Source organism: Cervus elaphus, chromosome 3, assembly GCF_910594005.1.
Source record: "Cervus elaphus chromosome 3, mCerEla1.1, whole genome shotgun sequence".
Taxonomy (NCBI): Eukaryota; Metazoa; Chordata; class Mammalia; order Artiodactyla; family Cervidae; genus Cervus; species Cervus elaphus.
Window position 1 is genome coordinate 34291236 of NC_057817.1, and position 16927 is coordinate 34308162.

The 16927-nt window shown below is 39.9% G+C and overlaps 1 protein-coding gene across 2 annotated transcripts in view; it reads right to left on the reverse strand.

Annotated features, from left to right (window-relative positions):
• The window catches only part of ANO6 (anoctamin 6), a 238979-nt gene that overhangs the window by 37409 nt on the left and 184643 nt on the right, over nucleotides 1–16927 (reverse strand). For both annotated transcript variants that reach the window (XM_043886376.1, XM_043886382.1), the window contains 3 exons: nucleotides 14044–14149; nucleotides 10041–10101; nucleotides 1696–1838 (listed from right to left, as the gene is read on the reverse strand). In XM_043886376.1, the coding sequence (XP_043742311.1) occupies nucleotides 1696–1838; nucleotides 10041–10101; nucleotides 14044–14149 (310 nt within the window). The remainder of the gene's footprint in view (nucleotides 1–1695; nucleotides 1839–10040; nucleotides 10102–14043; nucleotides 14150–16927) is intronic.

A 16927-nucleotide genomic window follows, 5' to 3' on the forward strand; every position in this document is an offset into this window, starting at 1 on the left:
CACAGAGAAGTTAACCAATTTCCAATATCACTCAGCTTGTAAGGTGTTGTGTTTGGATACGAATTCCGTATGTTTTATTCCCAGGGCCTCACCATAACACTGCTGGCCTCTCTATACAATGGAGGATGTGTTTGTAATAAAAGCAAAGTGAGGAATAAGAAGGAAAAAAAATGAACCTTCATCTTTAATTTTTTACCAAGCAATGCTACAATGGAAATTTAACTTATTAGCTGGCAATTTTAAATTTAAAATGGGTAGGTTTAAATTTCCAAAATGTCTTTTCCTCAGTATTTTTCATACTTTGCCAATAACATAGGCATTTGCTTTTCAAGACTCAAAAACATCATGCACATCTGATTTTGTCTAAGTTTCAGCCTTCTTTTCTGAATGTACAATCTTTCACAAACACATGCTTTGACTCCTGACTTTCATTGTAGACAAGAGAACTACTCATAATGGAAATTATTTGAAGCCTGTTACTTAGTCAGAGACAACTGTCACCTTCTGTTGGGTAACTGAACCTCATTTTTTTCCATTTATAAAATGAGGAGGTTGAACTGCTCTCTCCTGACCCTTTTAGCGCCAACATTCTGTAAATCTGCGATTCAATTTATAAAATCTATAGCTGGAGCCATTTTCAGATGCTCTTGGTAAAAAGCATCTTCTTTCCAAGAGTTATTCGTATTCCAAACCTACTGTCCTTATACTGATGACTGCAAATACAATCAGCTCTAAATCTTCTATGTTGACGGAAAGAAGCAATAATGCAGATGATTTTAAAAAATCATCTTTCACTGACTTTGAAATGTTTATACAAAGAGATACAGAGTTTTATTTTTAAATTCTGCAGCAACAGTAAAAGCACCATATTTACCTTTCTAGTTATACAAAATGCCTAGTATGGGGCCTGAATATAGCGGGATCTCAAAAATGTTTCCCCTTCTCATCCACTGTCCGATTTTAGGATAACAGTCACAGTACTCTGTGCACATTCCAACCAGAAGGGGGAGCAGTGACTGAGGCTTTAGTGTAAGACAAAGGGGCAGCTAGTCTAAGATGAAAAGTGAGCTGTAGAGACTCCCCTGGCAGTCCAGTGGTTAAGACTTTGCCTTCCAATACATGGGTGTGTGGGTTCAATCCCTGGTCAAGGAGCAACGATCCTACATGCCTTGTGGCTAAAAAAGGAAAACATGAAACAGAAGCAATATTGTATCAAATTCAATAAAGGCTCAAAAAAAAAAAAAAATGAGAGAGGGCTGTAATAATGAAGGTACATGTGAAAAATTGAGAATCAACTATGAAAACCAATGTGTCTTTCCTTCTATGTCACTGTCTATTATTATTTTTTTACCAGTATGAAAAGATACAAATAAATACATCTTTTATATGTTTCTTTCAGAGTTTATGTATTTTTCATTTTACTGTTATTAAGAAAGAAAGGACCACGGTTGTCTCCTGTGTCCACTATTCTAAATAGTGCTCCTTCACTTTGGCTGTACATTAAAAATCACCAAAGAAGCTTTAAAAAAAATTTTGTGCCAGAATGCACCCTATTCCACTGAGTACCATAAGCACACATAGACAGAAGCTCAGCATCAACATTTTATAAGCTCCTTAGTGACTCCAGTGTGCAACCAAGTCTGAGGACCCCAGCAGTATGTAGACTGAATTGCATGTAGACGACATCCTCTTTACCTGAGTGATCTCATTTATCACCACATGAGTACACTGTGCCTCATATTCTGGTCGGGGTTGTTCTTCCTGCTGTAACTCAACAGTGTCCCATTCATACTCAAGTTCTGCCTGGCGCCGCTTCCAAAACTCCAAAAACAAGGTTACTAACAAAGAGAAAGAAGAACATTATGTGGATCTTCAAGGATCAGTGATGCTTCAGAAATCTGTACTGAATAATATTAATTACTCACAACACTTTTGTACATGGTCAATAAAATCCAATTTTAATTATAGATGACACTAATACTTAAAAGAGAAAAGTGTTTGTTTTTAAGGAAAATGTTGATAATGTATCCAACTTGTGAAACCAGGCTATAGCCCATGGGAAGGGTATAGTGTGATGGTCAGAAGGCATGTGATCGTGTCTACCACTAAAGCATCTGCTACTAGCACATTACTGCCAATAAAAAACACAGGCAACTATAATAATTCAAAGCAGTCCATGGCCCATCTTTTAGTCTGCTTCCCCTTGCATCCCTCTCCCTCATTCCCTCCAAAGGGCCTGGGGGATGAGAATGCTTTAGTGGTCCCCAAATCTTTATTTTCTACTGCCTAAGTCACCCCAATTAAAATAATATTCTTAAATGTGGAAATATATTTTTCAAACTTGTATAAAGTATGAGTAAAATAATTTTTAGAAATCTTTATTATTTTTCAAGACCTGCCACTTCAGATATTAGACAGAAACAACATTACGTGTTCATTGAAAATACGGTTTCAGGGTAAATCCCCTAGGCACTTCCTCCAATCAGACTGTTACCCATTAGCCCTTTCTACACAGAAATTCTGGAATAACCAGTTATACCCACAAATATTTCTGAGTCTCTACTGAGTGCTGAGAATAAAGAGAAAAAAAGATACGGTCTCTGCTTCAAGGAGCTCCTAACTGTATAGGAAAGACAGTGAAGTGCTAGTTACAGTGGACTTTTAAGAGGGCTGTGATCTAGATAAGTGCTGGGTGGTCTGGGCGCAGAGTCACAGTGGATTGATAACAAGGCTGTTCCGGAGAAGGGGGCCTCTGGGGGTGAGTTCTAAGATGCCACAGAGTTGATCAGGTGAAGGTAGAATGTTAAGGCCATTTCCCCCAGGGAGCTGTGTGTGCAAAGGCAAGATGCTAAAGAGGCACAGAGCACTACTTTCCAGGAAGTTCAAATAGTCTGGAACTGAGCCCAGGGTGTGGTGAGACGGGTGGGGCCCCCAGGTGTATAGATGGCAGGGGAATATCACAATGGACTCTGTGTGCCTTAAAGATGGAAGAGACATCAAAGGCGGTCAAGAGGGAGTAGAGGCAGCTAGACCCAAGGGCAGGTCCAGGATGCTTCAGCTAGCAGGTAAGAGAAGATGGCATTTTAGCAGGTAGACAGATTGGACGCAGGTGTGATGAAAGGGGAAGATCAGGGATGCTTGCTAGGTTTCTGGCTTTGGCAGTGTCCTGAATTCTAGTGTCATTCCCTGAAATAAGAAGGGCAGGAAAAGGAGCAAGTCTGAGAGAGAAGACAACTGATTCGGTTCTGATCAGCTGCCCATGGGCCCCAGGAGAGATGTCTGGTAGGCAGATAAAAGTCTAGAACTCAGGAGAAAGACCAAGACAGAGCAGAGAATTTGTCCTGTTTCCAGTGATAAATGGGGTATGAGTGGATGAGCTCTGCATGGACCATGGAGGGGCAGTTCTCACCCTGGCTGCATGAGAAGCACTGAGAACTCTTAAAATGTTTTGAGCCTGGGCACCACCCTCAAGGTTCTGATTTCATTGGTCTGACATATTTTTTGTCTTTGAAAAGCTCGATGGGGCAGTCAGGGTTGAGAATCAACCTGCAGAGAACAGGGAGCCTTTGGGTAGAGGGCAAACAGAGGCGGTCTTGAAATCCTGCAGACCCTGCCATGGGCAGATGGACACGCAGGGGAAACCTCGGGATGCACCATGAAGAACGTGTACGCAATGCTTCCCGATGGCGAGGACAGCAGAAATGCTCAAAATACCCACTTCCTGGCAGTGCTTGTTCTGACTTCACTGATGTTCCAGCAACAGTGAGTGAGAGTAGAAATAATCTGGACATTGGAATCAAGTCTGAATTCTGGTTGTGACAATCACTAGGTGTTTGATTACCAGTGACAATGCCTCTTTCCCTCTATGGAAAATGGGGGAAATAGGAACCAGCTTACAGGCTGTCCTGAGCTAAATGACATAACATCTATAAAGACCCTCATGACCCTCTGAGGCAATTGCTAGTACCATCCCCATTTTGGACATCAGGAAACAGAGGCACAGAAAACTTCAAATACTTGCCTGAGATAAGGAGTCAGGTATTGAAGCAAGGCATGCTTGGCTTCAGAGCGCAAGCCCTTCTTACAACTAAGCCTAACTGCCCAAGCTGCCTGCTCCATAACCCGCCTCCCTCTGGTTCTGTTCCAGCACCCACTCTGCTGAGAGGTCATCACTGCTTGCCTGCCCAGTATCTGATTCTCCTCGTCCAGGACATAAAGCTAGTAACTGCCCGCTGTCCCAACCCTGCCTCTGTGGGTACTCATGATGCCACTGCTGTGATTACCTGAGGTTCACAAGCATATATGGGTGGCAGCCTGGCTTTTTGCCACAGATCCTGCTGTCCATGGAGGCAAAGAGCACAAAGTTAGTGGGGGAGGCCAATTCTCATCTCCTATGTGGTTGGGAAGCTAGAACGATTTCAGCCAGTCCCCAGAGAGGCTCCTGCTTTCAGGACAGGCCTTTCTCCTTCTACATGCCCGTCTCAGAATGAAAGAGTTGGTTCCTCATTTGTGGGTAAGACAGCATTTGTGATTACTTGACCACAACCTTCAAAAACAGACCACTTTGCTGGAACGGAAGCATGGTACCACACCTCAGCTACTCTATAGCCTCATCTGGCTCAGACCAGTCAGTGCAAGGGATCCACAGCGGTGCATGTTCCGTACAGAGAGCAATGCCTCCACCGCCGGGAACCTGCCCGGCCATCGTGCTCTTGTCCCATCCAGGGGGAAATGAAGTATCCATGGGACAAAAGCCTTGAGGGCACCAGGTAACTGTGGACTAAGCCGTGACTGACTGGCCCTGCTCCCCACTGACCCATGCTCTCCTCACACGCAGATACTCCAAAAAGAGATCCCAGCTTAGGGGAATGAGCCTACTCTCCTCAAGCTGCACATGAAGCAGAACCACCACCCACTTACTAAAGACCCCTGAGCTCACACCACCACATACCTCACCTAACAGAAGACCCCCTGCTTTTTAATTTGAGAATTCTACTGCCATCATTGCATTACACCTCCCACCCATGAAGTTCTTTACACTCTGTCTTCCACTCTGCAGCTATGAAGTCAGTCCAGGGCTAGTGTATACTCTGCAAAAAAGGCACACACTTTATTCCCTACACTGATCTCCACGTCTGGACGTCACAATGGATAGCACTCACACATCCTGACCTTTGTTTGCTCCTGTGTTTATCGTTTATGATGTCCATGAGGGCAGGGATTTGGTTTTGCCCGTGGCTGAAACACTAGCACGCAGCAGGCACTGGGTAAGCATTAGCTAAATGAATGTACTGTGGGAAGTCATTTCAGAAACTGGAGGACCGCCACTGCCTGGGACACCTGAAGGATGGAATCGTCTACTTGGAGGGCCAAGCTAGCTCCAGCCGCTCCCTGCTATGCCTGACCGTCCACTGTCTACCACTCTCTGCTCTGCCCATCTTGAGGGCCTGGAGAAGCTGAGAGGAGGATGCAACTGTTGATGGGTGAGGTTGTGGTGGCTCCAGCCCTTTGAGTGCTGGGAGTTTATTCAAGAGAGAGAGACTGAGAAAATATCACATGTACCATCCTGTCCCATGGTTCACTTGACCCAGGACCACTCACCAGGGGACAGGCTGGCCCTTTCCACCCTCAAGAAAGGGACTGTGGGTGAGAAGATGGTATCTTTCCTTTAATAGCCTCTTTATAAGGCTATCCTGAAAAAAGCTCTCTAAAGCCACTTTGGATACTTTCCTTGTGTTTATGGAATCTCTCTAAATTTTGTCACTTTAATTGAAATATGAAAAATACAGCTATTTTTGAAATTTTTATTGATTTTCAATGAAGAAAATTCTTATTTTCTTCCTCTGCTAAGTAAAGAAAATTACTTTTCACTTCATCTGAAAGAACAGCTTACTTTCACGAAATTATATCTTCAAACATAACTGTTTGAAAGAAGTTTGTGATGCAGAACATGAAAGTCCTACTGTGTTTTGGCACCTACAGGCAGGTGGATGAAATGGCTAGGACTGATCTCGTAAGGCTGGGCTTTCTTACTCCTGATCCAGAAAGAAGGGTCTGTACCTGCATAGGTGAAGTAGGACCAAGGTTGTAGAACCATTATTTTCTAGCCCATTTCTCAGATTGCCAGATAAGATAGTGTAATTATATCAAGTAAATACTTCTGCATCCTTCTAAAAGTCTGTTACAACTTTATTACTATTCCCTGCATTTTGTCACTGATTTAAGGGCTGACGACAACCAAAGTGCCTACAGAGCTCTTATTCCGTGATTGTTACTTTTTGTCTTTGGGACCTCTGGTGATTTGCCGCATCTGCCTGAATGTCATTTTCCTCACCTTTAGAATGGGAGCGTAAAAGCCATTCATTTGCTCAGTAACAATCTAGCAGCAGTATTAGCAGGAGCTGAGTTATGAAAATAAAACTCACAAAAAAGCAAGAGAAGCAATTTAATCGGTTGCTATGAGGAAAGGACAGTGGATACCCTTCCCCTTCCTCCCTGCACTTGAACATAAAAGTATGGATGTTTTTACCAAATCCTGAAGTTGAGGCATTCTGAGTGGGAAGTGATAGGACTGCTGTGTAAGCCAGAAATGGCCTGATGAAAAATAATGAGTGGGTAGCAAATCCTCGAAGCCTTGGAGGGCTGCAGGAATGGGTGGGAGTTTCTTAGCTCCTCATTTCATAGAGCCAAGAAGTCAGCAGGGTCCACGACAGACTCCACAGCCCAGCATAACCACTCAATGTTTGGAGTCTCCTGGGCCACGTGGCTGCCTGCTCCAGAGTGAAAGCATGGGGACCTGGGGTGACTGCATGATGCCAGACAGGAATTTCCTGTTCTGTATCTTTTGTACTCTCTCTTTCTGCAAGAAAACAACTGGCTGGACTCCAGAGGGGAGCACGGCACTTACGTTCTCTGGCAAACCATATACCAGGCAGCTCTAGCTGACTGAGAGAGACAGGACCCTTAAATGAACATAGAATAAAAACAGAGAAGGCTGCCTAGGACCATGGGAACCAAAACCAGCTGGTCCTCTTAATCAGGATATTACACAGCTAAAGAAAATATCCATCTGATGGAAGACTCCAATACACAGTGTCGGTGGTTGTATACAGCAATGTCTAAGGACAAGGCAGGCTCTGTAGCTGGGATCGTTCTGGTTGCTTTAACAGTTTGCTGCTAAAGGCCTGGCAAGTTTTACTGGGTCTTGAAACTATTCAGACTTCTGTAATCACTCACAAAGGCAGATGAGTTTGCTTAGCCTAGATTCCTACTTCCTAACTGAAACACTACAAGGCTGAAGATGCATTTCTCGGGATAAATAACAAGGTCATACTGTATTGTACAGGGAACTATATTCAATATACTGTGATAAACCATAATGGAAAAAATATGAAAAATTCCTATTTATGTATAATTGAATAACTGTACTGTACAACAGAAATTAACACAATGTTGTAAATCAGCTATATTTGAATGAGTTTTAAAAATCATAATTCTAAACAAAAATACATCTCTCAGACCCTCCTGCAGCTAGGATTCCAGATGTGGTTTTTAAAATGCCCATCAGATGCACCTGTGTGTCACTGACATCAGAAATGCAGCTGAATGGAGACAGAGGTGGTTACAGGAGTTGCATCATTTTGCTAGTGTGGATGCAGCCACAGAAGCAGAGACCTGAAATGAACAGTTGTAATAGTCATTTTCTGATCTCCAAGTGCAGCTAGTTAGGGTGATGGCTTCCTGAAATCCCCCTTCTTACGAGCTAGGTGCCTGAGTTTTTCTGGAAATCACTAGGCCCACCCTAGAACTCAAAGGTGAAAATTAAAAATGGCAGCCACGCAGCCAAGAGGCTGGTGGGGAGCATCAAAGAGAAGTAGATAAGAAACGACAAGGAATGGGGAGGGGGGAAGGCTTTCAGAACCTCTGCTTCCACTGGGCGTAGTTGGTGTTTAGCACTCTAGGAGTCAGCAGGAGCAGATGGACTGGCTTGGCCTAAAAGGGGGGATATTTTTCAAAGAAGTACATGATTTATGCAAAATTTATTATACAAGGTTTTCTACTTTCAACTTTTATAGTTTCCAGGGAGAAGAAAAATACTCTGCAACATACATCTAGGCACAAGAGATGCTACAGGAATATGATGATGGTGATATGAAAAACTTCAGTTTTGCAATTGCAGGCTTTCTGTAATGAGGTTCCCAGCAGTAGTTCTCATCAGGCAGAGGTAACAAGAAAAGCAATAAGGCATTTAAAATAAAAACTCCATCATACACACACATATCCTTAAAGATACACATATGGTGCCATGAGCAGGGCTGAAATGTTTTCTGCATTCTAAAATCTGATGAAATAAAATCAGCAGCTCAATACGCCTGTCACTTCTATAAACATGGTGTAGTTTAATGATCACAGAAAGCAGAGCTGGTTAGGAAATTTGAAGTTTTTCTTTCTTGTCAAAGTTACTAATTTTTGCTTCATTTTAGAAGTATCTTATTAGGGCTATCAGCATCTATTAACATACAGAGTTCAATAGATGTGTTTGAATTTTATAGATTATGAATTAGTGTTGAGACTGAGGTTTGGGCAATTTAGTTAAAACTGCCCTTGCCCAGATATTCAGTACCCACCCTCTTACCAGGATTAAAAAAATGAAAGGTGTATTTCACAGTGAAGGAGTACAGAGAATCCTAATACATGAACTTGATCTTTATTCTTCCATGTGGCAAATATTAGCTACTGTTTGGTCTCCAGCCAAAATATGCTAAATGCCTGAATGAAAATGTGACTTATTAAGTACATTTGGATCTTACAATTTACTTTATGCAGGAGTGGCAACTAATATCTCTTAAAAGTGTCCAAAGTAATTGGCCTGTCTATTTTGTGATTCTTTTGGGGACCCTTCTTCATAGGCACAACCACTGCAAAAGAGAAATACTGCCAGGGACACCTATAAACAACGGTACCTGTATGTGAGTAGCATGTGTTGACAGGCTGTCTTCTCCAAAATAAGAGACTTGGTTCTGTTTCCTCCCCCACCTGTCTATACCCCAAACTGTTTTACCCCAGACTCACACAATGAAATTGGAAATGCATTTATCTTCGAAAATGAACATTTTTTTCCTACTATGGTAGAACATTTACATCAATGAAACATGTAAAAGTCTGTATAAAATGATAATTGCCTCATTACATTAATGATGCTCTTCAAGATAAATAATTACATAGTGTTAAAGCTTCTATATACAAATTATATTCTTGAGGATCACATCTGTCCTATGCATTAAACAGAAAGTTATTATGGTAAGAGTAGCAGCATGTATTTACTAACTAGTCACTCATACAGAAGTATATAAACAAGAAAGCTTACCTGGAATCCCCATGTTGCTGTTTTTCCTGAACCCCAACCCCATGAAAATTCGGCTAGATCACAGCTAGGGATGCTATTACAACAGTGAACCATGCCTCCCTGTATTACCTAAGCCCTTGAGCTGTCCTCCCATCTCTTCACATTGCTGTTGGGTTGACCACGACATGCTTTGGTTGATGGAACATTTGCAAACTAGATGCAAATGTAGGCTTAAAAAATGCTTGGTGTGTACTTCTCCTTTCCTGCTTCTCTTTGGAACCCTGAGCTGCCACGTGAAGAATGCTGGTCCAGCTCTTGGAGGATGAGAAACCATGCAGACCAAGACGAGGCGGCCCAGTTGAGCCCCGTAGTACACCAACCCTGCCTGGCGCACTTCCCACCTGACACAGAGAACCATGAGAAATAATACATGTGGGTTTTAAGCTACTATATTTTGAGGTAGTTTTTTTATGCAGTAATTGATACAATGGCCTTAAGAATTATAAATGTGGAGTTCCAGGGGAGCTGAAGCTTGGGCAATCCAAGAGACTAAAAGTGGGTTGCTTTGATAGTCTGTATATATAAAACTGTATAAAGATACTAAGTTCAGTACTTATATGATTTTAGGGTTTTTGTTTGTCTTTTTTTCAGTTAAGAGGCAAAAGGAAACTGAAAAAAAATGAATATAACTTACCCCACACCCCCATAAATACTGCAAAGACTAGCGTTCCAAAACTGTCAAAGATGCACAATTTCTGTAAAATACAATAATGACATTTACATGAATTATGTTCTTCACCTACTAGAATTCATCAAATATGCACTGCTTTGTATATCTTACAGTCTGGAAATTTCTTTTAAATCTGTTACCTAGTTTGACAATCACCATATCTACTACATACTTGCAGACGAGACTTCTTATTCTCCTGAAAGCACACAGCCTTTACCAGACTACATTTTCCAAAGGAATCTTTCTGTGTCTTGATAAAGAAATAAGCACAGCTGTTAAGATTCCATTTTGTTGAAAGCTTCTAACATACTTTTGAATAATAGCCTCTTTTTATGGACTATCATAGTGCATTTGAGGAAAGAGTATGGCCCTAAAAGTACAATGAACTCCAAACAACTTTGAGATTTATGATTTGCATCTTATTATCCCACCCTGGTCAGAGGGCAAGTTCCTGAATTCCTGGTTTTCTTGTTAAGAGAAGCACAAAACTGGGGTTTACTTAGAGATGGCTCTCCTCCAGAGCTCGTTTTCCTCAAATCCAATGATGACTTTTCTATCATGGCTGACAGAAGCTTTCATCAGGATAAAGATGCAAAAGTGCTTTTGCTGACATTACAAAGGGTACAATGATCATGAATGAATACACTACATACTCTATTTACTAGCTTACTAACTTTTAAATTTTTGCTAATTGTCTCCCTCTATTAATTCCTGAAAAATTTTCCAATTAGCTACCAATTTTTCATCAGTGAGCATTTTTATATCTCCTTAAAAGGTCTATAAAGTTAGTGGAAAAAGTGGCAAACACAATATCAACTTTATGAAAGATCTTATGAAAAGTAAAGAAGACATGCCAGAAAAGGAAGCTATAGGCTAAAAATAAATAAATAAAAAGCAAACTTTTCAGTGCTAAAGAAAATTCAAAGCTGCTTCTAAGTAAAAAACTTGACTTTTTCAAGGTTCTTTCTGGGTTGCCTTTATGCTGATGCAAAATGAATAAACTTCCATCTAAATAAAATATAAGTTAACATTATTTTTGCAAAATAATATCCACCTACCCATCTTCTTATATATCCTTTTCCAAATCATTTAGATGCCCCTCAATCACACATATATTTCCTGAGCAGAAAAAATAGTCCCAAATTGTCATTCAATTACTCCTCTCAAAAATCCAGCTCAAGGAAGACAGAATTAATAAATGAGTGATCAATCTGGGGAACAGTGCTCCATACCTACTCTGTCCTGGGATTACACAGAACACAGATTTCAAATCTTTTATCTTTGACTCTCTTGAACTATCTTTTTCAAGCTCTCTTATAATGTCATGTCTTATCCTTTATTGAAAAATTATTATAGGAAAAGTCCTATGAAATACAGTTCTGTGGGTTACAATGTTATTATTGAAGATTCTGTCCAGTGTAACTTCTCTTCTAGGAATCAATGCAAACCTCTCTCTATGTGATACCTCCCTATTTGCCCTGGTGCCTCTACCCTCCCACTCCAGAAAGAGAAAATCCTACTATGCTGACAAAAAGCCACTGGAAGTACCTCTGTCAATACCAGAGGGGTGGGAGGGAAAGAAGCAGCAAGAAAAGGCAAGTTTACTGCTAATGCCAGACTCAGTGCAGCTGCTGAGCTCAAGATAAGAGATGTGCCTTATGCTCCTATGAGGGAGAGTTAGGTGGCTTGGAGGAAGTTACCATTTTTGCCATATGGGTAAGAAACGAGGAACTGAAAGTATAAGATGGTTGGCCTCTCTGCTCTACATGCCCCAGAAGCAACACGGAAGCAGGAAGTAAGGGGGGAAGATAAGCAAAGAGTTTTCTTGGTAAGAAGCTTAGCTTACCAAGCTTCGCTTGGCAGGATGGCAGAGAGGGAAGGCTGGCCGTGTTAACAGTGGCCCCGAGTCAGCATACCGCTTTAGTCACGTGGAGCAGGAAGGCAGAGAGAGCTATACATGCGGGCATGATGATTTTAAGTGGAGGACAGAAATCTAGAAAAGTTAGAATCTAGAAAAGTGACAATTTGCTATGCTTTCTTCCTGAAAAGGAACAAAGTCAAATTTTTATATACCAATTCATTTCAAAGACCTAAATATTATAACTTAACCATATTTCCTCTTTATCTTGCCAGCCAAAAAGCTAAGAACTTTATTTAATGCTCAGTCACAAAACCAGTATCAATCCTGATTATTTCCATAACTGTTTCTTCATTTCCTTGATCCTGATTATCTATTTCTAATTTGTTAATAATTCTGGCATACATGTCAACTAGTGAATATTCCATCGCTTTCCAAAAGGAAAGAAATGACTATAAAATGTATAAATGAAGAAATGATTGAATTAACCAACAAACAGGAAAGGTGCTTCTCTTTTTTACCTTATTTTTTCATTTCATTCTTTTACTTATATTCTTTTATATGCTTCCCTCCCTTTGTAAATCACTCTGAAAAGACTCAAAGGATATTTTTTTTTTGAAGCTGGAAGAGAATGATTCACTTTCTTCCCCCAAAACATGAGAGTGTGAAAATTTCCTAAGGAAAATGGAATTTCCATTTGTACTTTGTGGAGTACAGTTCGCCTCTGGTGTTATCCCTTGCACTTACCTTAAATCCTGTGGCCTGGGGGTACACACTAAGGACCTTTATGAGTCAACAGTACTGGAAGGCAGCTTCTCTCTTACTACCTCCAAGTCTTTCACTTTGACTGATATATGATGGGCATTTACAGTCTAGAACTTGTGTTGGTTGAAGGGGAATGGGTGATGAAATCTAATTTAACTCATAAAGTATAAAAATACATGTGTTGACAATACCCTGCGATCCTCTTAATTAAGTGGTAGAGCAATTTTTCAAACTGAGTTCAATTCAGAAAGTGCCTGGTCCTACAGTCAGCCAGTGAGGAAAAAAGGTAATAGCAAGGAAGGCAGAGGTGTTGTCATTTTCTGGCTTGTCTGTTACTAGGCGGGTGGTTGAGCAAATTATTTAATCCCTCAGATTCAGTGTTTTAATCTGGAAAATAGAGGTAACACCTGTTCTGCCTGCTTCACAGCAGTTTTGTGAGTCCAGTGATAATACAGTATGAGCATAAGTTTGCAAAGTCTAAACTATAAAGTAGCATCACTATATTAGCTGTGTATTCAGTTAAAGTAAGACTTACATGCAGCAGATCAGAAGCAGATCATAGAAATATTCCTAAACTTTCATAGCAGAATGAGGGGACAGAGAGGTCAAGACAGGGAAGAATTCTATGAAGGTCCAAGTTGTCAGGAAAACCTTCTGAAGCAAGCCAACTGTCTTTCTTCCTGTCTAGCCTTTCTGGCATGCCTTTCAGGAAGCTCCCTCCAGTCTCTATGCTTTTGCTAAACCTCCTGGATTTTAAGAAGTCATATAGCTCAAGACCATCTATCTGCATGTGTAAGGGGAACCAGATGTGTTTGGTGGGAATGTTTAGAGACAAAGTGAGTATCTGCTACCATTTGAAGACAAAAACTTTCTTATGCATTTTTATAAATACAGTCTAAATCTGATCTGCAAAGTCTTTAAAATTCCAAGGAGAGTTTCAGCATACTTTCAAAGTGGAAAAACAAGTACAGATTTCAGGTTTCCATTCACTTGAATTATCACTTGAATTAAGGAAAATACTTATAACAGTAAACCTATTAAATAGTACTTATGAGATAAGTCAGGTTTGAGATATCTGCTTTGATTACTTGAAATACTCAAGCAGTTTCAATTCCACAGTTCTTCACTGACCTTTCAGGAGATTATTGATAAGGCTTTTAATTTCAATGTATTATTTATAAACAAGGAATAACACAAGTATTTTATATCTATCTTTGAAAATGAAGGCTTAGCTGAAAATTACTTTTCTAAATTCAAGAGGAAAAAAATTTAAGCACTATGTTGTATTAAAATTATTAGAAGGAAAAAAAGCTTTCATTACTTGTAAATGTTTGAAAAAAATACCTTTGAGGATTCGCAAGTAACATTGAGTGACCAGAATGGACACTCATTATCACATTGAGGACACATTATGATCTGGCCGCCAATATCAGGATCACAAACTTCTTTGCTGAAGAAAAGAGAAAAATAAAGTTTAATTTTTAAAAATGTAATGAATAAGACTTTATCAGAATGATAAGATCCAACATCCATTCATGATAAAAAACTAAACTTAAATTCTTATAAAACTAGGAGTGGAAATGAACTTCATTAACCTGATAAAATCTTGCTTCATAAAACCTATAAAAAACATTATACTTAATAGTAAAAGGCTGAAAGTATTTCCTTTACATCAGAAACAAGATAGTATGTCCCACTATCACTGTTTCTTTTCACATGTTGTGATACCACTGCTAACATAGTTAGTAAAAAAACAAACAAACAAACAAAAAAAGAAACAAAAAAGCAAAGACGGGGGAATGGCAAGGAAAAAACTGCTATCCCTAATAAATCACATAATTGTTTATATGGACAACTCAATAAAACTTGCAGATAAATTATGAGAATAAATGAATCTAGTAAGTTTGCTGGACACAAAATCGGTATACAATATATATATGTAGGGTCACAAAAAAGAAATTGTGTCTCTAAAGACCTGCCACAGTTAAGAATTTTAATTTTTTATAACTGTTTTTCAACAACTTAGAAATATGAAGAGCCCAGGAACAAAAATCTAATTCAAAATGTACAAAATTTATATGGAGAAAATGATAAAACTGTTGTAAAAGAGTGAAGAACCTATATAAATAGGTAAATTATCATGTTCATAATTTGGAAGAATCAATACTTGAAGACGTCATTTCTCCCTTATTTGAGCTATAAATTTAATAGAAGAGTAAAGCCTCAGAACCGTCAAGACATCTCCTAAAGAACAAGGTGCTACTGGGGTTGTTGTTCAGTCGCTAAGTCCTATCTGACTCTTGTGACCCCACAGACTGTAGCCCACCAACCTCTGTTCATGAGATTTTCCAGACAAGAATACTGGAGTGGGTTGCCATTTCCTTCTCCAGGGGATCTTCTCAACCCAGGGATCAAACCCACATCTCCTGAACTGGCAAGCAGATTCTTTACCACTGAACCACCTGGGAAGCCCTTTAAGTTAAGAAAAACTGAGCAAGAGAGAAAAATAATGAGTTCAGCAAGAGACCTCTGCGTACACCAAAACTGATGTATAACGGACAGCATCGACCCAACAAACCAGTAACGTAAAAACAGATGTTTGAATAAATAGGGCTGCTGCAGTGGAATATCCATACAGAACAAGGGGAAAGTGAACCCCTAAATCCTACCATATATAAATCAATTCCAGGTGGAAAATAAAACTGCAACAGTACCAACTTACAGCAGAGTATCTAGATAACCTTGGGGTAAAGGAAACTACTACTAAAGAAAAACAAAAGAGCATAAACCATAAAGAAAAATATTAATACATTTAAAATCTTTTAAAAGTAAGAACCTCATTAAAGCACTCCAAAGAGAGGGGGAAAAAAAAGCCACAGACTGGTAGAAGTTTTGTAACATACAGGAATAACAAAGGACTAGTCATAAGACTATTTTAAAAACTCCAACAAGTTAATAAGAAAAATCCAGCAAACTATTAGTAACAACAGGTTGCACACAGCTTACTCTAGGAAAAGCTATGCAAATGGACTCCTATGTGAATGGGATTGGAACTGCAGAATTAGCCCTGCAAATAACTCAGTAAAAAATAACTGGGCATGAGAAACACTTCAAGAATATCTAAGTAAAGATCATGGAAAACATGCTCCTCCACAAAGCAAAGAACTTGACAAAATCTGTCAAAATTAACCTCTGCAGAACTGCGGAAACTAAACAAAGGTTTCCAATAGTCTGAGAAGTGTTTATTTGAGAAAAAATAACTAAATCTTTTCCATAAAATAGTGAGCTTTGTCACATTTTAACTTGGCTTATTTATCCCTATCCCCATAACCTCAGCTTCATGTTGCCCTTTAAAACCAACACTCTCACAACCAAGGTAGCCTCAGTTTAGTCCACTTCAGTCGCTCAGTCACGTCCGACTCTTGTGACCCCCATGGACTGCAGCACGCCAGGCCTCCCTGTCCGTCACCAACTCCTGGAGTTGACTCAAACTCATGTTCATTGAGTCAATGATGCCATCCAACCATCTCATCCTTGTCATCCCCTTCTCCTCCCACCTTCAATCTTTCTCAGCATCAGGGTCTTTTCCAATGAGTCAGTTCTTCACATCAGGTGGCCAAAGTATTGGAGTTTCAGCTTCAGCATCAGTCCTTCCAATGAATATTCAGGACTGATTTCCTTTAGGATGGACTGGTTGGATCTCCTTGCAGTCCAAGGGACTCTCAAGAGTCTTCTCCAACACCACAGTTCAAAAGCATCAATTCTTCGGCACTCAACTTTCTTTACAGTTCAACTCTCACATCCACACATGACTACTGCAAAAACCATAGCCTTGACTAGACGGACCTTTGTTGACAAAGTAATGTCTCTGCTTTTAAATATGCTGTCTATGTTGGTCATAGCTTTTCTTCCAAGGAGCAAATGTCTTTTAATTTCATGGTTGCACTCACGATCTGCAGTGATTTTGGAGCCCAAGAAAATAAAGTCTGTCACTGTTTCCATTGTTTCCCCATCTATTTGCCATGAAGAGAGGGGACTGGATGCCATGATCTTCTTTTTTTGAATGTTGAGTTTTAAGCCAGCTTTTTCACTCTCCTCTTTTTATTTTCATCAAGAGGCTCTTTAGTTCTTCTTTGCTTTCTGCCATAAGGGTGGTGTCATCTGCATATCTGAGGTTATTGATATTTCTCCTGGCAACCTTGATTCCAGCTTGTGCTTCATCCAGCCT